This window comes from Onychostoma macrolepis, chromosome 15 (genome assembly GCF_012432095.1).
Source record: "Onychostoma macrolepis isolate SWU-2019 chromosome 15, ASM1243209v1, whole genome shotgun sequence".
NCBI lineage: Eukaryota > Metazoa > Chordata > Actinopteri > Cypriniformes > Cyprinidae > Onychostoma > Onychostoma macrolepis.
This window is the reverse complement of record NC_081169.1, coordinates 120,953-148,873: the sequence shown is the minus strand read 5'-3', so window position 1 is coordinate 148,873 and position 27,921 is coordinate 120,953. Positions and strand designations below refer to the sequence as shown.

General features: G+C 37.7%; 1 protein-coding gene across 6 annotated transcripts; it reads right to left on the bottom strand.

Moving 5' to 3' along the window:
• Positions 1-570: 570 nt before the first annotated feature.
• Positions 571-27,921, bottom strand: stx1a (syntaxin 1A (brain)). 6 transcript variants are annotated; one of them, XM_058745300.1, is made up of 11 exons: positions 27,670-27,921; positions 20,260-20,334; positions 19,607-19,706; positions 16,617-16,691; positions 15,878-15,960; positions 14,878-14,986; positions 13,431-13,504; positions 12,351-12,488; positions 4,829-4,939; positions 4,006-4,048; positions 571-3,898 (listed from the first exon to the last, which is right to left on the bottom strand). In XM_058745300.1, the coding sequence occupies exons 1-10, from the start codon at positions 27,697-27,699 to the stop codon at positions 4,040-4,042; spliced, it is 804 nt and encodes a 267-aa protein (XP_058601283.1). In that variant the 5' UTR covers positions 27,700-27,921; the 3' UTR covers positions 571-3,898; positions 4,006-4,039. The 6 variants fall into 6 exon arrangements, 5 of the variants coding, with proteins under 5 accessions (XP_058601283.1, XP_058601282.1, XP_058601281.1 ...); XR_009266140.1 differs by lacking the exon at positions 4,829-4,939 and adding an exon at positions 4,623-4,733 and having other exon boundaries at positions 3,856-3,898; positions 3,983-4,048; XM_058745299.1 differs by lacking the exon at positions 4,006-4,048.

The window sequence follows — 27,921 nt, the reverse complement described above, 5'->3', positions numbered from 1 at the left end:
CATACCTGTACCTCAACACTGAAGAATAAAAATAGAAACACAATATCTAAGATGCTGAAGAGCATGGCTGTATCTTTAGTCATTATGCAGAACAAATGCAAATTTTAGGACTAGCTTAGCTAATATGTTCCACATATTTTCAGTTACCTGTCCTGCTAATAGCTCTTGATTTGTTCACTTTTCTGTCATCTGCTAAAATCATTAAAGTAACTCCAAAAATGTCAATCATGGGAACTGCTGATCCATGCATTGGTCATAGATGTTTCCTGAGAAGTACGACAACATGAGACTGACCATGCATCCTGGTATTATAGTACTTCATGGTGTATGACACCCAGCGCTCTTTGACTTCATATGTTCTCCAAATGTTTGCAACATTTTGCTTCTGTTTCTGTGATTTAAAATTCAAAGTGTGAATGAAGTTGAAAATGTGGATATGCTTTACTTACAATTACATTTATTCATTGCATCATTCAGACTGTTATTAAAAGCGACTTAAAAATGAGGAGCATAAAACGCAGTTTGAGCGTGAACAGTCATTTGAATAAGTTCATTTATTTCTAGCATGGAGGCAGTGTCTTGTTCTGACTGTTATCATTAGTGCTGCATTTCTTTTTTTGTCACGAGTCATTTAAGATGCAGTCAAGATTGTGCATGTTCATATACAAACTCAAAATGTTACTCACAGGGCAGATGGAGAAGGCGTCGTATGAAAGCGAACAGCATACAGACTATACAGGCTCATGCACTTTGGTTATGGTCTTTAAAACCATAGTAATGTATGTTTTCTTTACACATTCACGCGTGTACAGTATATCAAGCAAACAAACATCTGGAAACAATCTGAGGTGTGAATAAACTGGAACTTTACTTGCAACAATCAGGTTATTTTCAGCAGAATAAAACAAACACATCTTTATTTGCAGTTTAAAGAAGACTAGTGGTTCATCAGCAATAACTACCCTGATAGCAATCAACCACTGAATCAATGTTTAAAAAAATGTTGATTTGTCAGTGTTAATTACATTGGATCAAAATCACTTTTGCACCTGCAACTAATGTTGAAAAAATGTTGAAATTTCAAAAAAGCACCATTATTGTGATCAGTGTTTGTGTTTTTTTATGTATGAATAATGTGTGAAACTACAATGTGAGATTAAAGCAGTGGTATGGCTGTCATCTGAATTAACAGAAAATACAAAAAAAAATAATAATAAGTTGATGAATCAATTAGACATCAAGAATCAGCGTATGAAACTCAACAATGGTGAAAATCAACAAAAGAAAATTTTATGCTGAAATGCATGCTGGGTATCAACATAGAACAAAACTCATTCATGACTCCCAGCATGCATCTGTTTATCTGAATTAGTTTGAGGATTGCCACCGTTGTTGAGTGTTAATGTCTAAATCTTTCTGTGTATTTTGTCACAGTATCTTTGCATTTGTGAAACAAAACATTTACATCAGTAATGAAAGCTCAGTTTATTAGTTGACAATATTATTAGTCAACTTTATTACTGCTTGACACCCATCACAAAAAGTAATCTACTCCAATTTAACTTTAAAATATCTCTTTCTTTATTAATGCATGTGTTTATGTTGAAACACTATTGTAAGCACTGAAGAAGAATTAACTTAATGAAAAGCAAGAGTCAAGAGCCCAACTAAAGCAAACACTGAGCATAATAATGGTCGTTTGTTGAAATTTCAACATTTTTTCAACATTAATTGTGGGTGCAAAAGTTATATTAATTCAATGCCATTAACATTGAAAAATCAACTAGTTTTAACACTGATTCAATGGTTTTCACCTGCGCTCTTGCTATCTGGGTAAACACTCGGCTTTTTGTTTATCGTTACAGATTAAGAGAATATGTTTGCTTCAAAGAGCCTCACAATGACACAATGACAGACGCTACATTTTGTTTTGTTCAGAGTCTTAAAAAAAATACAATTATGCAACAGCCAGAATAAAGGCTAGAAAACACTACGTGACTTTTGCTCAGGTTTGATGAGTCAACACTACTTGATGAAAGTCATAGCCAGCCTGCAGATGTTGGACAGTTGGTGTTGACAGATTTCACAGAAAATCACTTATTGAGCAATTTTTAGAACATGCATTGTTTTCCTTTGTCATGCATTGGATGGCATAGCAATGAAGCGCACGTCTTTGTTCAGAACGACTTGAAAGGTAGTGTGAGATCCTCAGTCGTTTAATGTATGATGCTCAGTTTTTCTGTAAACCTTTACAAAATCAGTACGTGTATGATACAGAGTGTAAGTCATGTAGTATATTCCAGCCTTAACACACCGCAAAAACTCACACAGAACAGAACATGACCTGAAACAACTATTCTCCTTATTATCCGCTCTAAACACACCACGCTCTGTGTGTGTCATTCAGGACACACCACCAATGACAGAAGCAACAACGATTCCAAGCAGCACACAACAGATAATAACAATGATTTTCTTCTGTATTTGGACAAGTTTAAGAAAAAAATCAAAGGTAAAAATAAAGAAAACATTCCGGGCAGCAAGAAAAGTAGAAGTGAAGAGTTACTATCATGACCCAAGCAGAAATATCATTGCATGCCTAAAGATTGGTGGAGAGCAGTTTGAGGATGCTGGGCTTTTCATTCAGTATGACATATCATATTACAGATGAATTTACAAAACATATACACTGCTGTAATCTGTTTGGTCCGGTGTGGTCTAATGTCAGAGTTTAGGTTTTAAGAGTAAACGACAATCAGCTCAACACTGCTCTCCATGATGGCGTTATGTTGAAGGTAAGGAGTGTAGCAAATGCATAACACTGTTTACTGTTTACAATCATGCCACAATGCTGAGCAGACAGCGGTACATAACACTTAACAGAGGCGAAGAAATAAAAAGTGCCTATAAAAAGTATTCACCCTCAGTAGTATGGAGCACAAAATATATCACTGGTGCAAGAAATGGATTTCATATTAGTGACATATATAGCTAAATGACAATCATACGTGTGTAATCAATATCTAGCCACTAATCGCAGTGTAGATTCACCTCTGTCTGGAAGGTTAGGCATTGAGGCAAAACTTACACCATGAGGACAGTTAACACTGCAAAAAACTCAGATGGCATTCATGGCTGTACACAAGTTTTAGAAAAACTGAGGTCTAAAAGCTGAGTGTTCATGAGGGGTTTGGCAGGCATATGCCCTGGGAAAAGTTTAGATTCCCATCATCTACATATGTGCATTTTAAGATGCTGAGAAGGCAAAAATGGGACAACAGTAGCTTTAAACCATGTCAGCCTTTTTCATTGTCCTCTGTGTTAGTGGGGGAGAAATCTTAAATTTAATATGCTGAGAACAGCTTCTGTTGAATTGCTTGCATTCCTGGATTTACGGTCGGTCATTTAATATTTTGTACCTCGGGGTTGTCAGATATGAAATGTTTAGCTACTTACATCTTACATTTCACTGTGTTATGCTGATATTCATGTCTGCTTCTGTAAACAGAATAATGTCTGCCTTCTTTGAGTATTTTCTTGATCAATTACAAAAAAAAAAGTCATCAAGTTATTGTAAAACAATAACACAACGTTCCAGAAAGTGAATACTTTTTCTAAACACTGTACATCACAGATCATTTGACGTACCATCTCATTTATCTTTTAGTACGTGTAAACACTCAGTCTGTATGTAATTTCCCAGCAAGTCTGTGACTTTTTGTTTTTAACAAAATTGACTGAATCTATCGGCTATATCACAAATAGATGGTCCTGAGTTCCTGTCTGTCACAAGCAGCACACAGACAGCAGAGTGTCTTGTTTAGCTCAATCCAATGGCTAGAGAGATGATGAGGATGAGAAGACAGACGGACACACAGCCGCCTATCAGGATCAACTTCTGTGGGCGATATGGACAGAAAATGAGGGATTTTCACTTCAGGCCATCAATTCATGACATCTCAGTGCTAAAAGTATTACAAACCTCAACAACTACGTTTAGCTCACCCAGAAATGAAAATCTGGTCATCAATTCCTTCTGTTACAAACCCTACAGTAAAACACAAAATGAGAATGGAGCTCAGCTGCACTGCTCTTTTCCATGGAGAAAGCAATATTATGAATAAATTACTCCTATATTTTAGCCGAAAGCAACGGTTTGAAGTTAAAAAAACGTCTTAATGCTGGATTTGTTTCAGCTTTTGTCTTCTCCAGATGTTAACTGATGGACTGGAGTGCTGTGGATTATTGTGATGTTTTTATCAGCTGTTTGGACTCTCATTCTGACGGCACCCATTCACTGCAGAGCATCCATTGCTGAGACACTGATGCAGAGACACATTTCTACAAACCTGATGAAGAAACAATCTCATCCTAATCTTGGATGGCCTGAGAGCAAGCACATTTTCGGCTAATTTTCATTTTTGGGTGAACTACTGGTGGCTAGTTTTTATGTCAATGAATTCAACACTTCAATGATTGAGAAAACAATCTGACCCATCAGCATTAGATTAATGTTGACAGCACACAGACAAAGCTTCCCATAACAGGGAGTGGGAATGGAAAAAGGCGAGAAATGAGCTCATGCAGGACAGACAGCAGGCACTGACGTATCCTTCACTCACCCTTTGCGTTTTACTCTGGTACTTTACAGCCGTCTTGGTGTTTAACAAGGCATCCTTAATGTAATCCACTGTATGATCCACATTATACTCTATACGGTCTATCATATCTCCCTGACCAGAGCAGGAGACGGACGGCACCAGAGACAGGAAAGAAAAAGAGAAAGGTGATTTCAGAGGAGTATAATGGATTCGTTGCTCTATCTCACCGTCCTGCTAGATTTCCGGACTTTGACAGCTGCTTTGGTTTCCTCTTTGGCCTTTTCCACATATTCCTGAGCACTGCAGACATTCTTCTCTATATTGTTTATTAACTCTCCCTGAAAGAAAACAGGAAATTACAGCTCACCAAACACTCTTTACTGAATGAACGTGACCATTTCTTTTTCTTTCTTTTTTTTCTTTTTGTTTTCATTGAGAATATGTTGGGTAGTATCGACACACTGTGGTAAGTATATTTAGCCCTTTCAGAAAATGTGTTCATAATAGGGCTCAAGGTGTCACAGTGTCTGGTTGTTGTGCCCTGGACTGGCCACTTGATGGCGCTCTCCCCTTTCACTGTTACATGCTATGAACTCTATTTCCCATAGTCCCTTGCCTAGTCTTTTCTGTTCTGATTATCATCACCTGTAGGGCATTTACTCATTATCCCATCACTATTTATACCATGCTCACTCTGTCTTTTGTTGCTGCAGTATTGAATCCGTTATGTTGTTTTTTGGATTACATTTTTGCCACGTTTTTGCTTGTTGCTTTGTTCTAGATTATTGTTTGTATTTAATTAAACTACACTTGGATCTAATTTTGCCTTCTCCTGGTATTCCGTGACAGAAGGTGTACAGGAGGTCAAAGTTTTAACCCCTGCTGGTAGATGCTGTAATTACATCTGACTGCAAACTGAATCTCTCTCCAATGATGGCCAATCGAAAATTTGTAGTGTATAGGTACCATCTCAGGAAAGCCACTCCAATGTTTTGCCAATCCTCTTTTATTTTTGGCAGTTTTGCCTTTATTGCGATCGGACAGTATAGACAGACTGGAAGTGAAGTGGTAGAGAGAGGGGGATGGAATCTGTTCTATCAAACCTTTACAATTAATACAGAATGTGGCTGCAAGATTAATTTTTAATGAGCTGAAAAGAATGCATGTCACATCTCTGTTTATCAATTTGCACTGGCTACCAATAGCTGCTCGCATAAAATTCAAGGCATTAATGTTTGCCTACAAAACCACCACTGGCTCTGCACTCCTTTACCTAAATTCACTACCTCAGACTTATGTGCCTCTAGAACAGACCTGGGCATTGTACGGCTCCCAGGTCACATCCAGCCCTCTGACTATCCTTGACCGGCCCACATGAGGTAATTCGTGATCGTGAATTAAAAGTCAATCGCAAATAGGTGTAATTGTGTATTTAATACAACCGCACTGCTTTTATTTTCAAGGCAACAGCTTTGTTTCCTGATAATAAAACAACTTAAAATCAATTCGAAACTGATTTTGTTTCTGTAAACTCATAAAAACAAGAAAACGTTGCTTTTGTAAAATAATGAAAGCAGGATGCGCTTTCTGCCATCTCTGAAGCTGGAGCGCGTCAGAAAAAAGAACCGAAACTCAGCGTACGGCTGCCTCACAGACATGTGAAACAGGCTATATCTATATAAAAGTTTAAAATGTCTACTTTTAAACGAACCAATTCAAAAACAAATATTTCCTGATTATTGTAATCTGTATGAAGGTTGCATTTCTCTCTAAAGGCGCATCCAGTAGGTTACTCTGGAGATGAGAGAGAATTAATAAATAGGTGGCAAACTTTATACGTGTGCTTGAGCGCGGAATATATTGAAGCTCATTGGATTATTAGCTTTAATATAAACATGCGATTAGTTAATAATGACTTAAATGAACGACTAGTTAAGTTGTTGGGGGCAGCAGCCCTATAAAATACCAGCTAGACGTCTCTGTTAAAGTTTTTAAAGCATTTTAGCTACGTGTTTGCATTGTCGGATAAATTCAGCTTTCAGAACTGTCACATCCGTAACGGAGAGAAGTTTGTCCGTAACACTGATTTTTCCTCTGAAACACAAAACCGAATTTATTTAAGAAAAAAAAAAAATAGCCTATGTAGGTTATATTTTATGTTGTGAATATTGTTGCTTCTGGGCTGTGCATTGTAAATCACAGAAAGTCTATAAATAGGCCTATATGCTGTCTTTTTTTTTTTTTTTTCGCGTCCCTAACGCATGTGTATCCTATTTTCCTCATTGTTTATAGACTGATACTTTACTGATGTCTAGACTCTATTTTCAGCGGTTTAGAAAAATATAAAGAGATATAGCTATTGGTAATGAATAGCCTACATTCTATGAGAATGTGTGTTTCAGGTTTTGACTGCGAATGTCACGTCCATAATATTTGAAATACTTGATTTTTTTGTTCAAAGTTGTGATTTTGAAACACTGCAAAAAAAAATTTAAAATGCACATTTTCAAAACTGTTTTTGTGAATGTTCATTAACTAGTGGTATAATTATGTGCTCCACATTTTCATTGTATAATTGTAATGTTCCATTTATAGAGAGATATAAAATATATTGGGCAGAACTGAGTTAAGTGTATTGGTCCGGCCAAGTTTCTCACGTGGCCCCTTGGGAAAATTAATTGCCCACCAGAACTCTAAAAGCTATGCCTTCTGCAAGTGAACGTCGCTTTATTGTGCATCCCACACTGACTTTTGCATTAACTGTTCCCTCCTGGTGGAATGACCTGCCCAACTCAGTCCCAGCAGAGTCCTTAGCCATCTTCAAGAAACGGTTAAAAACACATTCCTTCCATTTTTATTTGACCCTCTAACTGTCTATTCTAATTCTATTTTATCTATTTGTTTTCTTTTTTTATTTAAAAAAAACAACACTTTACCCTTTAAGACTTGCACTCCACTTGTTTTCTAACAGCTTGTTTTCTTTAAAAAAAAAACCTCCAACACTAGCTTTCTCTATAATTTTTCTATTCTATTTGTTTTCTTTTTATTTATTATATCATTACCAAAAAACTATTTGTTTTCTAACTGCTTGTTTTCTTTAAAAAGGGCCTCTAACACTAGCTTACTGTCACACTTCATGGACTCTTAAGTTGTTTTCTTCCCTCACGTGTTCTCATTGTGACCTAGTTTCTGTCACCCCTTTGATTTTGTCATTTGATTCACCTGTGTTCTATTAATTAGCCTCGTTTGCTTTAGTACTAGTCCGTTCAGTGTTTGGTTGTCTGGAATTGAATGTTCTTTGTCTATGTGTAGATGTCTTTTGTGGATTACGTGTGTGCGCCTGCCTTCTGTGGATTTACTCTCTGTGTGGATTTATTAAGAGACTGTTTGCCTTCATTCTAGGGCTGTGCGATTATGGACAAAAAAAAACCTATCCCGATTTCTTTGATCAATTTTGACACACACAGACATGCTTTACAGTCATAAATGCATTCAGTGTGAATTTGAAATGTATTTCCGAAAGGAAACCAATTAGAGCTTTATCATAAAGCTGTAACATGTCTCTAGAACAGACATAAGGCAAAATAATCACTAAGTAAATGTGTAACAAAGTGTCTCTAGAACAGAAATATGGCAAGAAAAAAAAAAATAATCCAGGGATTTTTTTTTTTTTTTTTGCCATGCCTTGGTCATACAGCTCTTTGTGGTGCTGCCTCAGGTGTTGAAATAGATTTGTCGCGCCAAGTTCATACTCCGTCTGCAGTGCGTATACAGTATGTGTATGCGGTGAAGCAGCAGCACGGACTCATTTGTTTTCGCACAGGATGCGTTTGCAGTCCGCTCCTGATCCGCAGCTGTTTACCACAAACACAACATTTATCTATTATTTTGATTTCAGAACGTTGTTACTGAAAATACTTTTTCAGCATTGTGATTCTCTTTTATCAAAGTACAGTAATACAATCTTTCATAGACATATTCACATTTAAAGTCAATAAATATAACTTTGTTTTCCTACCTCCATGAGTGCCATATTGCCTTGTTTATCTAAAAGTGCACTTTTCCTTGTTTTGAATCTAGCCAAAAAGCCATGTGTTGACTGTGAAACAGCAGACTTTAATTATATGAATCTATGGTGTAATTACTACATTTCCGTGTCAATCCATGTTCATTTTTACCATGAACAATGAGCTGTCACTTTATTTCATCGCGTGCAGCACAGCAAAAATAGACTCCATGCGGAAACGATCACTGCATGACTGCTGCAGACGCACCGCTCCTGGAGCGCACTGCCGGACCGCAACTGTGTGCAGTGTGAACACTCTGATCCGTTAACATGGGCGTGGAAAAAATACGCATAAGCACCACAGACGGAGTATGTGTAAACCTGGAATTATGTCTGTATGCCCGGTCTGTTCTGTTCTCGCGCTCCATTTAGGCGCTCTGCATTCTGATTGAATCGGATACCTCCACCTTCGACGTTGAGACGCTGAAGTCCCTGTTCTGGATCAGGGCAAATTGTCATCGCCCCGTTGACACCATGGGACTGAGCTGGAGGGAGGCGATCATCCGGTGTCTGGAGAGTGTCTGCCCCCGATCCAGAACATTGCTCGACCCCGAGCCCAGCCCACCATCACTCCGCTGCGCGGAGCCTGAGCCCACCACAGACACAGAGAGCCAAAGCCCGCCGCGACAGATGAGCCATCGCCAGAGAGAGCGACAGAGCCGAGGATCGCCCTGGAGCCAGAGCCCGACCTGTCTGACCAAGTGCGAGAGCCAGCAACTGAGCGTGTGCCAGTGGATGAAGCAAGGAAGCGCACGGGCTTGGAGAAAAGGCCCGCTGCACCACCGCTGAGGGTGAGCTGGTACTAGACCCTGAGGACTTTATTTACTCAATTTTGGATGCTCACAAATTCCCACTCAACCTCCCTCTCCTACCTCCTCCTGTCGTCCCTGCATCATCAGCTCCACCACCATTGTTTCATGTCAACCCTTCTGCTCACCCTCAGCGCACCATCTGTGCGGTGGGATTGCCGCGGGTCTGCCAGTCTCCATCAGCGTTGTGGCTGGAGGATCTCCAGACTCCGCCTTGGCCCGTTGACCCAGTGGCTCCACCATGGCTCCTAGCTCCCTCATCTCCACCGTGGCCCGTTAGTCCTCCAGCTCCGCCTACTCCTCTGGCTGCGCCTTGTTCCTCCGGCTCTGTCAGGCTCCTTCTTCTCTCCGGCTTCACCTTGGTCTTCATGTGCTCCAGCTCCATCACAGTCATCTGCTCCACCTTGACTCTCCGGATCCTCCCCGTCGCCCTGGCTCATCAGCTCTCTGTCTTAGCCTCGGGCTCCACCTGCTCCGCTGCCGTCGGCCGGAAAAAAGGGCAGGTGCTCAAGCCCCTTTGATGTCTAATAATAGGTGCCCTTTAACACCTCATGCACGGCTCTATTATACAGACACAACCGAGTTTATCCTAACTGTTTACATCCACTTGTAAACCACGAGATATAACCGACTAGACTTATGAGGATATGTGCCAAGATGGTAATTTTGATAGAATTTTCTGTGTATCTGTCTGTTCAATCATGATAAGTGTAATGCCAATCCAGCAGAGGGAGCCCTCACCTGAGTGCTGACTGTGTTCCGCTACCTCTGTTTCCTTTACACTCATTTCCTGTTTGATTGCTTTGTAGCCAGAGACTGTTCTTGTGCTCATTACGAAGTATTGCCAGTTCCACTGCCTTACTGAGCAGTTTCCCTGTTTATCTACCTGACTGTCTAGTCAGTGTATGATTCTGCCTGTTTACCTGTTTCTCGATTGCCTGGATTATCCCTCTTGTTTTGGTTGCCTGATTGGACTGATGTTTGTATTTGACCTTTTGCCTGACTGCTCACACTTGCCTTTTTTGGATTACCCCTGTGTATGTCGACGGATTGGACTGCTACTCTGGTTTTGACTCACTGCCTGTCTTCACGTTGTTGTTATTGAAGTCTGCTGTCAATAAACCTTCACACATGGATTCTAACTCAGCCTCAGCCTCCTCGTTACAATAAGACACAAAAGAGAGCTGTTTAAATCGGCAAGACTCGAACTCGGAAATTGGAAGTGGAAATTGCAATTGTCTTTCCTTTTCTGGTATGAATAGATGAGTTAGTTTCTTGAATTAGAAAAAAAATGTAGGACGAGACTTGAGCAATAGGTCCTAGAGCAGGGGTTCTCAACTCTGGCCCACGAGGTCTACTTTCCTGCAGAGTTTTGCTCCAACCTTGAAGAAAACTCACCTGCCTGTAACTTTCTAATGATCCTGAAGACCTTGATTAGCTTGTTCAGGTGTGTTTGATCAGAGTTGGAGCTGAACTCTGCAGGAAAGTAGACCTCGAAGGCCAGAGTTGAGAACCACAATCCTAGAATATTAATGCTGCCTTCACATGCTATCAGAATTATCGTAAATACGAGCTTTCTAATTGGAAATTGGACGTGAACGGCCTCTCAAGTCGTATTTACTACTGGGAAATTCAGAAATAATTTGAATACCAGAGTTTCCGAGTTGGGCGGGTCATAAACTTTAAACATGGTGGAAGGGACAACAATTGCTGCTGTTCTCACAACAACTACATCCCTTTGTCTTGTCGCTAAAGTATTTATAGGCTAGATATGAACGATCATTCGAAGCATATTGTATGTTTTATAAGCAGTGAAACAAGCATGTATTTGGCCGAAATTCCAGAATTCTCAGTAAACTGCATGTATAGCGCGGTGAATGTTTATATGGTTGCTACATTTTATTCTTTCCGACATTAAAGCATTTGAATACGACAAGCTCGTAATCACGACTTCATAAGTGGGAAATAGGAAATTTCCAATAGCACGTGAAGGCAGCATAAAGGTCTAGTGAAAAACAAGAAGAAATGGGATCAAATGGAGTGGTCGTGGGTTTTGAAGTTGATTTTGTTCCATTATTCCTATGTTCTTGTTTCTTTGGTTCCTGATTATGACCTGGATTGTTTCCTTGGTTACCCATCATGTTCACCTGTGTCTAGTTTAGTTCATTTCCCTTTGATGACTGGTATAAACTGTTCTTATTTTATTTAAAGATCTTATTTTTTTATTTACTACTGTGCTTCAGAAGCTACAAAAGATATTTACATGTTTCCCAGAAAACAAAATAGGAACAATTCCTCCTGATCATTAAGTTTATTCCCCTTGGATCTTAAAGTGTCATGAAACCCTAAAACACATTTTTTGAGATGTTAACATATATTAACAGATTGCACAACAGTGAAACTAACAATAGCACTCATTATGTCTATTATTAAGGGAAAAGTGGTTGTTATTTTTTTTTTTTTTTTGGAGCAATTCCATTCTTCCAGTTCAAAAAGCAAAGTTGAACCCACGTCACAAAAAGTGATGTATATGCGTTAATTCGGAGTGGTGATTGGCTGCCGTGGCTGGAGAGTACGTGTCTACGTCATCAGTTTTCTGAGCTTTTCTCAGTATTATTCATGAGAATGAAGTCTTCCAATCCAATCACTGCGCTGTATTATGAGGTTTTATTACAGCGACCTCACACAACAGAATTCAAATCTCATGAAAGAGCTTCTACGCTGTCAGTTCATCTCTGTAAACATGACCGTAAGAATATTTAATACGACATAGATATCCACTGGTCAGTTCCTGGATTTTGTGTTACACATTGTTCTGATAGCTGCCATGTTTAATCAGTTGCTCTCTAACAGTGAAGCCATCTCTGCTCTCACCTGGCTCTCCACCAGCATGGCCATATCCATGAACATATCATGCAGCTCACGGATGCTGTTCTCCAGCTTGATGATTTCATTGTGTCGCGTCTCAATCTCATTCATGGCCTGTTCACTGATGTTGCACTCCATGATGATCTGGAGCAAAAATTATAGATATTAGAAAGTGAGAATGAGGGAGTTTTCCAACATACAATTCTTTAAAGCTCAAAAAAACATGTGTTAGCGCCACATCACAAAAAAACTATCTGTTCAATAAGGCTCTTAATTCGGTTAAAGCACTCTTTATCCTTGTCCTATGTTTTTGCTGCATGTTATGATGTATTTTTTTTCTCCTTCCTTTTGGTTTTACTGCTTTTATTTTTCATTGTGTTATTACTGTTTTTAGTTATTCTATTGTAAAGCATATTGGTCAACTCTGGTTGTAGTAAATAGTGCTATATAAATAAAATTGCCATTGCCATCCCCTAGTCATCATCATTTCTCAAAGTTTCTTTCCAGTAAAACTGTTTTTTAACCAAAAATCATGGTCTGATGATGATCTGAGTGAAATTTGGTAAGGATTGGACAAACAGTCTAGGAGGAGTTTAAAATAGTACGTTTTGGACTGGATACGGTGGACAGAAAAAAAGGCAGACTGTCACAAAAGGTATATTTTAGATTTTGTATGACCCAAGGAATAAAAAGAAGTGGAAGAATCATGGCTATCAGATGAAATTCACAAAACCGAAAGGACAAAATCAGAAAACTAGGACAAAAAAGTGTTTTTCGGAAAATTCAAAATGTCATAAAAATGACATCATAGGTTGCATTTCATTCAACATGCAGTAAAATGCTAAATCACTATATTGCATGTAACAATTGGAACATAATAGTTTAGAATGTTTATTGCATACGACATAGTGGTTCACATATTTTTAAATAGTTGAGTGTAAGCAGTACAAATACGATTCTATTCCAAACGTACATTACACTCAAAAACTATAACTTTGCTTAATGTTTGAGTTTCATTAGTTGTATTTCTTTATAGAATGCAGATTTTTACTGTACTAATATATGATGCTGAATACATCCACTCACCCCTGAAGTGAAGATCAAGGGGTTGTTACTTTCTAACATGGTCTCCAACTCCTCATTTGTTGTATTTCTTCCCGCTACAAAGAGGGAAAAAAACACAACAACAACAACATTTTAATAGCTTGCTAGTGTTATAGCACAAAGTAGCATGGGTTAAAAAAATGTATCTCTGATGTAAAATGACACACATATACATTGCATATTTGATCTATGCATACATTTCAATGTCAGGTGACTTAAAATCATTTAAATAGATAGTAAAGACACAACATGAATATGCATGATGGAGTTCCCCTTCGTTGCTCTTTACTGAGTGTCACACCTAAACTTAACAACTTACCTTACTACCCATAAGCAACACATTAGGAGTTTATTGAAGGAAAAGTTAATAGTGAATATGTGCTCCCTAATCTAAATCGTTACCATGTTTTTCACCAAACAACAGAAATATGCAACAACTGTGATGAAAGGATAGTCTGACTGAGCCAAAATCAAAACCTGTTTTTTTCACCGAAATTGTAAAGGGTTACAATTGTACGAAATTGTACAAGTTACGAGGAAATCCATTATGGAGGAAATGTTTCTCTAAAGGTCTAATTACACAAAAACAAGTCTACTGCACTTTCTGAAATAAGAATAGAGAATCACTAGCCTGAAACAGTGAAGTGACATGCACCATTGTTCCCCACTGACAGTCTGTAATTAGTGGCTCATTAAGTTAATAATGAACTGTGTGGAGTGATCACACATCTGTGATCTGTATGTATCATGACGTAGACTTGATTACACACTGAATCCAGAGCTATACTGCGGACGTAGTGTGGCGTGACCCAGCAGGGCAGCTTTACTACATTTTCCTGGTAGTCAGTAACAGATTGCAAACACTAGCAGTCTTTCAACCAAGCTGGCTGAATAAGACATTAATATGTGCTTTATAAGTAGTAATAAACAGCCAATGTGATAGTAATATGACCCTGCCTGGAGCACAAAACCAGTCATAAGTATCACAGATATCTTTTATGCCAAAATTCATCAGGATATTAAGTAAAGATCATGTTCAATGAAAATATTTTGTAAATGTCCTACAGTAAATGTATCAAAACTTAATTTTTATTAGTAATATGCATTGCTAAGAACTTCACTTGGACAACTTTAAAGGTGATTTTCTCAATATTTAGATTTTTTTGCACCCTCAGATTCCAGATTTACAAATAGTTGTATCTCAACTATTGTCCTATCCTAACAAACCATACATCAATGGAAAGTTTATTAATTCAGCTTGATGTATATTGATGATTCAGATGATGTATAAATCTAAATTTTCTTTTAAAAATGGGCCCTTATAACTGGTTTTGCGGTCCAGGGTCACATATGCATACTAATGAGCAACTAGTTAATAGTGAGAACTGTTCCCTAAACTAAAGCGTTACCAGTGTGTGTGTTTACTCACTGATCTCCAGCTGTCTCTGTATCCGTCCTTTACAGCGCTCCCTGTAATCTGATTGCGTTGCATTATATTCCATCATCACCTCCACAAATTTACGTGACAGGGTGGAGTGCTAAAAAAACAGAAACCTCTTTACATTAATGTACACACAACCAGTGTTGGGTTAGTTACTCAAAGAATGTAATATATTACTCACTACTAGTTACTCCTTTCAAAGGTAATATTGTTACTTTACTTATTACTTTCTGGCAACAGTAATTAGTTACATTACTAGTTACACTACTTGTTACACTACTTTTTCTTCACACCCCACAGAAGTTGTAACTGTGTATCTTCCAGATCAAATTCTTCTAGAATGTTACTAACAACATATTTCTGCCTCATCATTTGACCAAAATCCACATTGGATCGCAGTCAGAAGTTATTACAAACACTCAATAGTGATTGATATTGACATTCAAGTAGAAGTGTTGTATTCATCTCATTAATTGTCATGTGTAGCTTGAAGTAATTTTTCTGTTACCCATATGCGATTAAATTTCGTTATGTATTTTATCAAATCACATGAGTTTGTAAGAAACGGTTTAATTTTCCAAAAATATTTTAAATTATATTATATTAATATAATGTACCACATGCCGATAATGCAATATTTCTATCTGCTTTTCCATATTCCACGCTTGCCTGCTGCACTGGGGACATCACATGCATGTGCGAGTCATGAAAAATATGAAAATAAATCTAGGAATTATTTGATTGTTGGATTTTAAATCAGCGGGGTTGAGGCATCAAAAGTAACTAAGTAACTAAGCTGTTTTATGGAAAGTAACTGTAATATTATTACTGAAATCTTATTAGTAATTAGTTACACTACTAGTTACTGCAAAAAGTAATATTATTACAGTAACTAATTACTAGTAACTAGTTACTGCCAAACACTGCACACAACAACATATCCACCAGTCATCAGTGAGTAACAGGTTGTAATAGAGTCGTCGCTCACCTGTGTTTTCCGTATCCTCAGATCAGCTGATGGATTTTTTGATTGGTTTAGTGCCTCTTCCTGTTCTATGGTCTGCTGGATATCTAAAAAAAAAAAAAAAAGTCATTCCTGTGGTTAATTACTTGCTAGTGCTAAAGAAGGTAATGGTAAACAAATACAAACCAAAGATATTCCAAATCCCTCTGGAATCAGTGTCATGATGTTACGGTGAGTTCAGCATTTACAAGACAATCTTCTTATGGAACATCAGTGAATGAGAGTAAATCCAAATGATATGGACTGCTCTCTATTTCTAATGCCAAAAAGCTTATTCATGCATTCATGACCTCAAGACTAGATTATTGTAATGCACTACTGGGAAGACAGTTATTAAATTAGCTGCTGCATTTTAACCAGCTGAAGCCTCAGCGCTCATATCAGACGATTTTATTGTCACTAGATTGATTACATTTCATACACATTCTGCTAACTACTTATAAAGCTTTAAGTGAGCTCCTATCTCACTACAGTCCATCACAGTCTTTGCAATAGCACAATTCCAGCCAGATAATACCCAGGATATCAGAAAATCTGCTGGAGAAACTCAGGAAGAGAACTGGGATCCAGACACACTTAAGTCTAAACTGAAGTAAGCAGGTCTGTAGGACATTGATTGAAGTGTGACTGAGAGCCAATGGATACTCTAATGCTTCAGCATGTAACTGGTTGCAACGTGTGTTGTTGAGGATGAAGGACTCACTTTTTAACTTGGAGCGCACTTTATTAGCCAACTTCTTGATATCTGTCATCAACTCCTCCAAATCCACTTTTGTTGCTGTTATAAAATTGAAGAGAAAGACACAGAACACATGTTTACATGAACATCATTTCTGATCTCCATCTCTGCTGAAATATTCCTGTATGTAATGTATTCAGCATATTCAGAATATACTCAGACATACACATTATTTTCCAACTATCCCCTTGTAGGTCCTTAATTTAATGCAATGCATTTTTAGTAATTTTCTGCACTCTTTGAATAAACTTATTTGTCATAACAGAGAGTTACAGTGTTTTGACTGTCTGTATATTAATTTGTGTTCAGTTCCTCTGAAAGTGGTAGGGGAAACATTTTACTTAAAGCCTTTATATGCATTATAAAAGTAGTTATCATACATTAATTATGCCTTGTAATATACCTTACAATGCACTGTACAGTCTCATGACCACTGTTAACACATTATAACATCAATTCATTGTTACACTATTTTAAATTTGATTATAATTATTTATTACAAGATATAATCTATAATGTACATTATGAATAATTAATGCATTATAGCCTTTAATAACCCTTTATAATGCATTATACATAAAAGCTTTATGTAAAGTGTTACCGTGATAGGTTACCCAAAAATGAAAATGAAGTCATCATTTATTCACCCTGGTGTTGTTCTAAAACTGTATGTCCTTCTTTCTGTTTTGGACCACAAAAGGAGAGTTTTTCTAAAATACCCTGCTTGTGCTCATCTGTATAATGGCAGTGGATAACGATCAGCATCAAGCTTAAAAAAAAAAAGAAAAAAAGATGCAAGTATCACCAAATGCTCCCATCCGACACGTATCATATATTTTAAGTGTCCAGGGGATATTTGATGAGGTTTGGTGAAAAACAAACCAAACATGAATGTATTATTTAACAAAACCTTGGCTGTTGGTTTCTGTGCACGACTGCAAAATCATGAGATTTGCGCAGCAGTTCACTATGACCAGGAAAGGCACACAAGTTGTGAGAAATCAAGATGAATAAAAATGCGACAAAATACAATCCATGCACTTACATGCATCACAGTTATGTTCTGTTAGTTTCAATTTCATGGGCTTTTAGTTTGTTTCTCATCACTTTCCTGTTTCCTTTGTTTGAGTTTCCGGCCACTTTTGCCATGGACGTTCATTAATGATCACACCTGTCTGTAATTTGTTCATCAGCATGACTATTTCAGTTCCTCTTTGTTTAGTGCTCAGTGTCCGGTATTGTTTGTGTATTGTGCACACTGTTTGGCTGTAAAATGATTTATTGGATCTGTTTTTGAACTTTCCTCATCTTTCTTGGACTTAATGTTACAGTCTTTTCTTCTCTAAGGTAAACATATCTGTTGTGTTCATCACAAGTTATCGAGTTCACATCTGTCATCATTCTGACTGTCATCTGACAACCATAGTTCCGGTCCTGAGATATTCAGCTCAGTGAAGAAATTGCATAGACACTTTTTTGGGTATTTCTATAAGTTGTATTTCATGTTGTGCTTTTATTAATCTTGATTTCTCTAAATTTGCACCAAAACCTTTTTTGCACCTAAAATAGCCTATCTGCTGGGCTCTGATCGGCATTGGCTTTGTATTGAGAGATGTGACTCCCAGCTCACTTCATAGTCTTTTCCTGAGGCTGAAGTCCTGTGCTGCTCTTCCTGTCCTCTGGAACTGTTTTAGCCATCTCATGCGTCACTACCCACAAGATCTATCAATCCATTAATACTTCCTGTGCCAGTACAGAGTACAGTCATTTACTGTGAGTAAATTAAAGAAAAGAGACCTGCTGTCATTGTGGGAGAACACTGGCTTTTAGTCAGTCATGACTCATGAGCATCATCAGGCTTTAAATGTTAAATCACATCAAGTTAAATTAACGTTTAACACAACACATCCAGACAAGAACTCAGTGTGATGTCTTACAGTTTGACCACATCTGCTTCTCTCTTGTGACTCACTCCATCAGAGTCCTGGCAATGTTTTGGTGCAGTTGTGGCTATAAAAAACTGTACCAGATCCAGGCTAACATTCACCTTCTAATGTTATATTGCATGATGTCAAACATGGCCAGAGCAGTGAAGACTGACATTGCAATCAGCAGGAGCAGAGTGTGTTTGTGCCTTATACAGAAACATGAGAGAGAAAGAGATCACAGGCCGACTGAAATATATTGTACTTTGCTTGCATTTGGCAAAGGCTTCTATCCAAAGCAGTTTACACAGCATTCAAGGTATACATTTTATTAGCTCAGTTCATTCTCTCAGAATCAAACCCACAAGGTACAGGAACAATAATGAAATAAGAAAAAGATGAAGTGTAACCAGACAGCAGTCATATATAATTTTGGGCAAGGGTCAGCAATAATCCCCCACGGTGGTTTGGATGAAACAACATTAACTTTAGGATTAACCTAAATGGAAAAAATGGCTTGTAAATCTCTGAGGGTTTATGGAGTCGCTTTGGTTCTTGGATCAAGTAGTCACTGTTTTTTAATAAGTGAAGCAAGTGTAAACAGAAGTGTATTGAACATCTGAACCAGGACTGGCAAACATATTCTGCAGCTGGGTGAACGCAGCCAATCAGAACAGGATTGTGTATTAAGAATGTTAATCTTACATTTTGGTCAGTTTTGGTTTTTATGTTGATTTAAATGCAGCTGTCTTGCAAATATATCACAATATGAAAAAGGCCAGTGAATGACAATAAAATTAAAAATGAATAATGATGCAACCAATGCAGTAATACACTCTAGGCATTAAAGATGTGCATTTTCAAACACATAGATAAGACCTGTTGTTATGCCTGAAATCTAGTTAAATGTTCACTTAAGTTCTTACTGACACAAATGATTTACATTATGGTAAAGCTGGTCAACAGACTATAATCTTTTTCATTTGCCTTTGTGAGTTTATGAAGTCTTTATGTGTTGCAGGGTCTTACTCTCGTCTGGGTTTGGAGAGGCCAGGATGGCGCTGTGGTTTATTTTCACTTCTTCTACTTTCTCTGCCAGAGAGTCCGTGAACCCTCGAATCTCATCTACCTAAGAGAGAAGAGGAAGATCAGAATGGATCAAATACATGTTGTTCATTAACACATTTGTTATTCTTTCACACATCTCTGTAGGGATAGACCTGACTCACATTTTCAAGTAAATTCACACACGCATAGTTGATTCACAAATAAATGGATTAAGAGTCACAACAATATAGAGAGTTTTACAAAAATGTAATAATTAATATTTATCAATACGTTTTCATATTTCAAACACAAATCTGATCAGCAGTCATTTGTTTTCCTGTGCATATGTCGAATGCTGATTTATATACAGTATGCATTGTGTATGTTCGCATATGCATCTTATATAACAGGTTAAAAGAATAAATCAGTGTCACTTGATAAATAGAATGCAATTGCGAAGTTTAGTGCTGACTCTGTCCTTCTGTGAATCTGTTTTATGGCAGTCTTGAACATGACGTGTTCATCTTCTGTAATTATAGAGCATTATGAAGCAGCATCTTTCTGTGTGTGGCTGATTAGGAAAAAGCAATCCCAGAGGAGATTTAATTAGTGAAAAAGCAATGTTAATATCAAACCTGCTCAAAGAACTCTTCCATGAAACCATTTTCAATGCTGACAGCCACCTTGTCCACCTCTTCTGGTTCTTTTCCCTGATGAACAGAAATACAATAGTTTTTAGGTGATTCATTATCATTAAAGAAATGAACTTGTCAATGTAATAATTGCATGAATAGTTGTAATGTAATTTCAAATGTATTTATTTAGCAAGCGCTTTTATCCAATTTGACTTCAAGAAAAGTGCATTCAAGCTATTTGTTAGTGCCCATACAATCATTAGGGCCGAATCACTCAACAATGTCTGATATTTTAGTTTGCAAACAGTCTTTTGATCTAGCAATTAAACATTTTGACCACATGAGTGCCAGAGCCATGTATAGAGCCAGGTAGAAGAACATGATAGAAAGTCATGATAGAGATGATCCAGTAAAGTGTGCAAAAGTTTTACAGAATTATAAAACAAACAATCCTGCCTTGTGTAATACATGCAAGACTGAACTGGCATTCATGGGACCATAAAAAGGGAAGAATATAGAAGGAGAAAAGTAGATGACCTAATATTGAGCCCTGTGGCACTCCATACTTAACTTATGTTTGGTCGGACACATTGTCAGTAACACAAAGAAACTGATAGCAACTGGATAGGTAGGACTCATACCATGCTAATACCTGCCCGAAAATGTCGACATAATTTTCAAGCCTATCCAGGAGAATGTAGGCAGCAAGTTGTACACTTGTATTTAAGTTCTGTGAGTATCTTTCTAAAACAACAATATAAATATCAGTCAGTCAGCACAAAATTGAATTAATTTCATAACTAAACAGAAGCTTCAGTTTAATGTCATTAGTGTCATTACTGGCATGTAAATTGGGTTGTTTATGAGTCACTATTCTTTGTAAAACTGCCTAAAATAAAACTACCACTGCAAAAAACAGCTCTGAAGGATCTAAGGATCCTCAAATTCTAACTGTTTTGCTTCAAGAGAGCAACCATACATTTATGTTGTGTTTTACTTTCTTTCTTTTATATTAATTTATTATTCATTAATTTATCATTTAATCATTTTAATATTTTTTTTTTAATATTATTTTTCCATTGTTATTTAGTCTTATTATGTGTGACTTCAAGGGCTATTTGTCTTCGTGAGTAAGAGATAAGAGATAAGTCTTCTTTTCAAATTTTTTAATGTCCCTCAGCATTTAAACAGGCTTGGATAACCCCACTACTTAAGAAACCCACTCTTAACCTAGCACTTAAAAAAAAAAACAAAAAAAAAAACAGACAGACCAGTATCCTTTCTTCCATTCATTGCAAAAACACTTGAATGAGTTGTGTTCAAGTCTCTGCATTTCTCACACAACCTCCTGGACAGCAACCAGTCTGGCTTCAGAAGTGGACATTCAACCAAGACTGTCTTGCTCTCGGTTGTTGAAGCACTAAGACTAGGGCTGTGTAATTAATCAAATGCGACTGTCATGCGCATCTTGTCAGTAAAGCCAGTTCTGTGATTAGTAGTAAATCTCCATCTCCTGCTTTCAGATGGAGTAGCGTTTACCACAGAGCTGTGGTTCACTGACAAGCTACGCAATATTGCGTTCATTATCACAGACGATTTAATCGCGCAATTTATGAAATCGTTCTGCAATAACGAAAGCTGTTTGCGTAGCTTCTCAGTGAACTATGGCTCTGTGTTGTAAATGCTGCTCCATCTGAAAGCAAGTGAAAATACCACATTTAATGTTTTTACTCCAAACTCACTTCATAATGTCAGTAGAGTGTTTGGAATAAATTCTTCTGTGAGATGATGTGGCTTCTTACACAGAATAAGGCACGCAACATATCTCATAGTATTCTAAGCAGTGATAAAGGCTATGTCGATTAGCATTGAATTACTGTATACTTTATTATAAGGAAAATTATACTAAGAAGAACTCAGATAAATCAACTCCTTGTTCAAGCTCTTGGCAGGTCTTCCAGCCAGCTTTATCAAACCTCAGCAACTAATCCAGAATGTGGCAGAAAGATTATTCTTTAACGAGCTGAAAAGAGATGCACTCTGTTCATCAATTTGCACTAGCTACAAAAAGATTCTCACATAAAATTCAAGGCATTGGTGTTTGTCTACAAAACAACCACTGGCTTTGCACCCCTTTACCTAAATTCACTACTTCAGACTTACAGTATGTGTCCTCCAGAAGCTTGTGTTCTGCAAGTGAACAGCACATTACAGTGCCAACCCAAAGAGGCACAAAATCACTTTCACAGACCTTTACCTTAACTGTTCCCTGCTGGTGAAATGACCTTTCCCTAACTCGATCCAAGTCTTTAGCCATTTTCAAGAAATGGGCAGGATCAAGCATGGCGTTTGTACCTCTTTTAAGTGGAAGTTTATCAAAGATGTACTTATTTAAGAGCGATTTCCTTTGATGGCTATCCCTTTTATGCTCTAATCCTATCCTTGCTCTCTTTTTAGAAGTTCTCAGGTCGGGCTGCCAGTGTGTTTATAGTGGTCCACCTGTAATATCATCAAAGTTGGTAGCTGTTGGTAGAGTTCCCTTTGACTAGCTGCTCTTTGGCCAGGGTGGAGCGAGCTGTCCTTCACAAAAGTATGTGGATATTGAAGCAGGGTTCCTTGCTCCCTCCGTTTGGTCTGCACAGTTTGGGCTGCGCCCCGTTCCTTTTTGATATGTTATGGCGCTTTTCCACTGCGTGGTACGACTCGGCTCGGTACAGTTCAGAATGGCATGGCACGGCTCAGTTCGGCTCGGTTTGCGTCTCCACTGCAGTTTAGTATCGCTTTAGAGTGAGCGGGATTATTCACGTGTCATTATAGCTGCGCTGCCTCTACTGCCGTGACTCCTGAAAAACGTTTTCATTCCGCATCGCTCCATCAAGCTCTCGCTCCTCGGCTATCAACGAGAGGACAGTCTGTACTTCCTCAACTGACAACGAAACAGCCATTTTTTTAGTTGTTAAAAGAAAGGTGCGCTCATTCAAAACAGTTGAAGTTCAGTGACGCAGGCAGTGAAGATTTTCTCCGGCCAATCAGTGATCAGCTGAGTTTACACGTCACGTTTTGGTAACGGTACGGTTCGCTTGGAACCTAAAAAAAGTACCAGGTACTGTACCCAGTGGAAAACCCCCCAAAAGTGAGCCGTACTGAACCGTACCGTGCTGTACCATGCAGTGGAAAAGAGCCATTAGGCTGTCCCCCTGAATCCTTCATGATTTGGGCTGTCTCCCTTGTGTTAGGGTTTCAAGTAGATGGCCCATTGACTTTAGAGACATAGCTGATTGAGGGCAGTTGCGTTCCCAACTTGGGATGTCCTTACTTTTATATTACTGTTGGTTGGGTTCCCTTTTCCCCAAAGATGGTATTTAACTGTCCAGTGTGTTGTTGGCATGCCCCTCTTTGAATCGGTGTATGTTTGACTATTTCTTTTGGTGTTCTCTTACCATGTAGACAGGCATACACCGCGGCATGGCATAGTGGGGTCGCCGTGATTTTGCCAAGTAAGACATGTTCCTGGATCAACATGTTTTGTTGATCCTGGATCAACATTATTGTCCAAAAATATAGACTTAACCCAATCTCTACCCCTAAACCTAACCCTACCCATAATTTATTCCTAAAATCAGTGAGAAATGATAGCTGATTAACAAGGGTGACGAAGCACCTAACCCTGATCATAAGCCTAAAACTTATATTTCCTGAAAAGTTATCCCTCAATTCTGATTGGTTGATTGGAATGACGTTCCAGGATCAACAAAGATGTTGATCCAGGAACATGTTGTACTTGGTGAAATCACGCTCACCGGCATAGTGGGTATTTCGTTCCACTTAGTGTCCACTACAGGATGCAGTCTTGAGTTATGCATGTAGCCATGGTTCCCCAAGAGTGAACGAGACACTGCACCACCTTGTCATGCCTAGGGCTTGCCTGTTTTCACATCTCCTTCAGATAAATGTAAATATTTGAACGAAAATATCATTATCACTGACATTTTTAATTTAGACAATGTAGAAATACAGTGTAATATAAAATGAACAGTAAAATAAAGAAAATTTTTATTTGTTTAAATAAAAAAAAATATTTGTTTAAAATTTTATATTATACCTTACTAGCTATACATTTATTTATACAAATTACAGGCTTGAATTAAGGGTATTGAGATAAACTGTCAAACATTTTGAACACGTTTCAGCCATCTATCCTGACAAATTTGTATTATCTTCATTCCATCTCAGTCCATAATAAGTTGTAATGTTGTACATGTTTTACTAGAAATGCATCGCTTCCAGAGATGAAAAATTAATGACAAGAAGAAGGACAAAGGCAGGGAAATTCTTCCCATCCCCCCGGCAAATCACACCATGTGTATCGCAGTTCACCCTAAAAATACAGAGATATGATTTTTGGTCCATATCACCCAACCCTAACAGAGACCACTTAAAAACAACTTGTGTGGAAAGAAATGATCATTTTTAATAATCTCCACTGTTTCTTTCCTTGGCCATGTCATCAGTGACCAAGGCATGATGATGGATAAGAAGAAGGTTTATGCAGTACTCAAGTGGACCACACCAAACACCATCAAGATATTACAACAGTCCCTACGCTTTATCAACATCTCACCTCATCTTCATCAGTTTCATTAGAGGCTTCAGTTCCTTATGGATAAGGATCCTTATAAGGACTTATAAGGATCATAAATATTGAATACTTTAAACAGGGTTTGTACAAATGTTTAAGAGCGAAATTCAAATGAATTAATTTTCATATGTATGTATGTATATATATACAGTGAGGAAAATAAGTATTTGAACACCCTGCTATTTTGCAAGTTCTCCCACTTAGAAATCATGGAGGGGTCTGAAATTGTCATCGTAGGTGCATGTCCACTGTGAGAGACATAATCTAAAAAAAAAAATCCAGAAATCACAATGTATGATTTTTTAACTATTTATTTGTATGATATCTATACACACAGTATATATATATATGAACAGAATAAATTAGAAGACTACTCATTATAATTAATTGCTGTAATACTTGGTAACTGAGAGGGCTCATTTTCAGCATGTGTTTAAGAAAAACTAGAGCACAGTAAATTAATGGAAATTAAAATTCTCACAGACAGATGAGTCTTTATTTAGAACACAACCTCCATATGCCCTGAAAACACATAAAAACAACTCTGAGGTAACACGGCTTCACACAGTGTGTCTCATTATGGTGATATATAGTCTACAATAATATCGTAATTGTTGTTTCAAAGATGTGGACTCTGACATCTGACATTCAGCAAGATTTCTTTCCAAATATCAGAACAATTGCAATTGTGATATTGATTTGATACAATAAACAAGAAATTAATGAACAAATTTGTTCAATAAACAAGAAGTTAGTACCGTGAGTTACTGTTTAGACACAATATTGTTAATATTATCTGTTTTTGCTGTTAACTGTTTCATGTATCTGAACAACACAGTTGTTTGTTCCTGAATAAATCAGCCATTTAAATGAATCAGTTGAATAAATGATTCAATGACTAAAACATTAAGACAGTGACTTGCCGCCACCTACTGGCAATTTTAGTTTCGTATTTATCATTTAATTTAAAAATAATAATATTTCAATGTTCAAAATATTATTTTTAAAACAATCATCTCATAGCTTTATGCAATTTTAATTGCAGTGCATGTAAATGCTGATTTAGATGCAGCTTCTGTGCCATTGGAAAATAAATTATTTTGTTATTGATTTAATTTCATTGGTGTCTTATTATTCTAACTGAATAATAAGATTGATCGAATGTAAGAATTTGACAAAAGATGATGCATATACAATAAGGCAAGAAAGTTGCCCTTATAAAGGTAAAAATGCCCCAGTAAATACTTATATTTGGCATGTGTTGTGCCTTGATCAAAAAGTCTGTCACTAAACTGACCACTGCACAGAATATGAAAAGCTTTGGGAATCAGCTGTCCATGACAGGCCTAAACTAGCCAAGATACAAAACCCCCTCTAATTATCAGTATCAACAAAATCAAATAAAATATATTTCATTTGTCAATATTATACACCCCTATATTGACAGAATCAGAATAAATAATCAGTAGTCTTCTGATGTCTGATGTGAAAAATCAGAAGCCTACAGAGAACGGTTCGGACTGCTGAGAGGATTATCGGTGCTCCCTGCCCTCCCTCCAAGACCTGTATACATCCAGAGTGAGGAAAAGGGCTCAGAAAATCACTCCGGATCCCTCACATCCAAGCAGTCTCCTTTTTGCCATCTGTCCGACACTACAGAGCACCGAAAACCAGGACAGCCAGGCACAAGGACAGTTTCTTTCCCCAGGCAATCTACCTTATGAACAGTTAAATATTCCCCCCGTGCAGTAAAAATATGTGCAACAACCTTACATTTATTTGTTACCACCCCACATCCTAGTACATCCCTACATCTTATTCTGTTCCTATTCTGTTCTATCTATAGCACAACTGCACATTCAATTTATTTTATTTTTCAATTTTTGTTTATTTATATTCACATATGTGTATTTTTTATTCTCATCTTATTTTTTATTGTCTGTGTGTAGTTCTTGTCTCTGTGTACTGGAAGCTTGTGACACTAAAACAAATTCCTTGTATGCGCAAGCATTCTTGGCAATAAAGCTCTTTCTGATTCTGATTCAGAAATGAAACTTGGGTCGATGTAAACAATAAGGCTTTTTGAACCAGAAGTGAACTAAAAGCTAAAGCCATGTCAGTACATGACACACAACCAGGATCACAACAGGACAGAATCACTCTCATGTGCTCTGTTTGTTCAGTGATAGTGAGGATAGGCTGGTTAATGATTACTGTGCTCAACTCAGATCACTGCATTTAGTAAATCACAGAGTTAAAGCATCATTTATCATGTAAAGATCCAGTCGATCACATCTGCTCAGTGAACTTCTGCTCTATAACACAGTGATTACTTTTGCTGTATATGCAAACGAGCCTGTACCTTTGCCATCTACGCGAACACAAAACCCTTTTTATTTTAATATTTCAGTCTTACATGTAAACAGCTCTTCTCACGAGCAGGCAAACTCATGAATGATGATTTTCTGCACCTGTGAGTCTCTTTCAATCTATTCAACTCAAATAAAGGAAATGATAGTCTGTCTAAAAGTCAGTGTAACTAAGTAATAAAACAAAGAAAACTTCATCTCATATTCACCAACTTCGCACATTAAATACAACTACTGCACAACAAACGTGAACCATCATCAGAGTGATTCTGAGAAGTGATCAACACGAAATCATCAAAAAAAAAAAAGAAAAGAAAGAAAAAACACGCTCGTTAGTATGATTTATTCTTATCTGTCCTTCCTAGAGCTGCAATATAAAGTTCAGCCTGACTGAATACTTACATGTTTGAGCTCTTGTGTGCGGTCCTTCATGTCTCATTCAGTCAGTCCGACGCGTTCATCGCTCGCTGAGAAGAGCGTCATATTGAAAGTTGGATGCGCTCAGTCTGTGACGCACGCGCTCATTAACCCCTGCAGCGCGCGACGCATTCACCTCACTCCACACTACATAGTGTACTACAGAGATCTTCAACCCTGCTCCCGGTGACCCCAGTCCAGCAACGTTTATTTCCAATCTGCTTCTGTCTGTGTGTT

Coding starts and splice junctions, on each gene's coding strand:
- stx1a (XM_058745299.1), bottom strand. CDS start 27,699: ATGAAGGACCGCACACAAGAGCTCAAACAT. Junction 16,692..19,606: donor CTCTCCAAACCCAGACGAGA/GTAAGACCCTGC, acceptor ATTTTATAACAG/CAACAAAAGTGGATTTGGAG. Junction 12,489..13,430: donor CCTTGATCTTCACTTCAGGG/GTGAGTGGATGT, acceptor TTTTTGCTCCAG/ATCATCATGGAGTGCAACAT.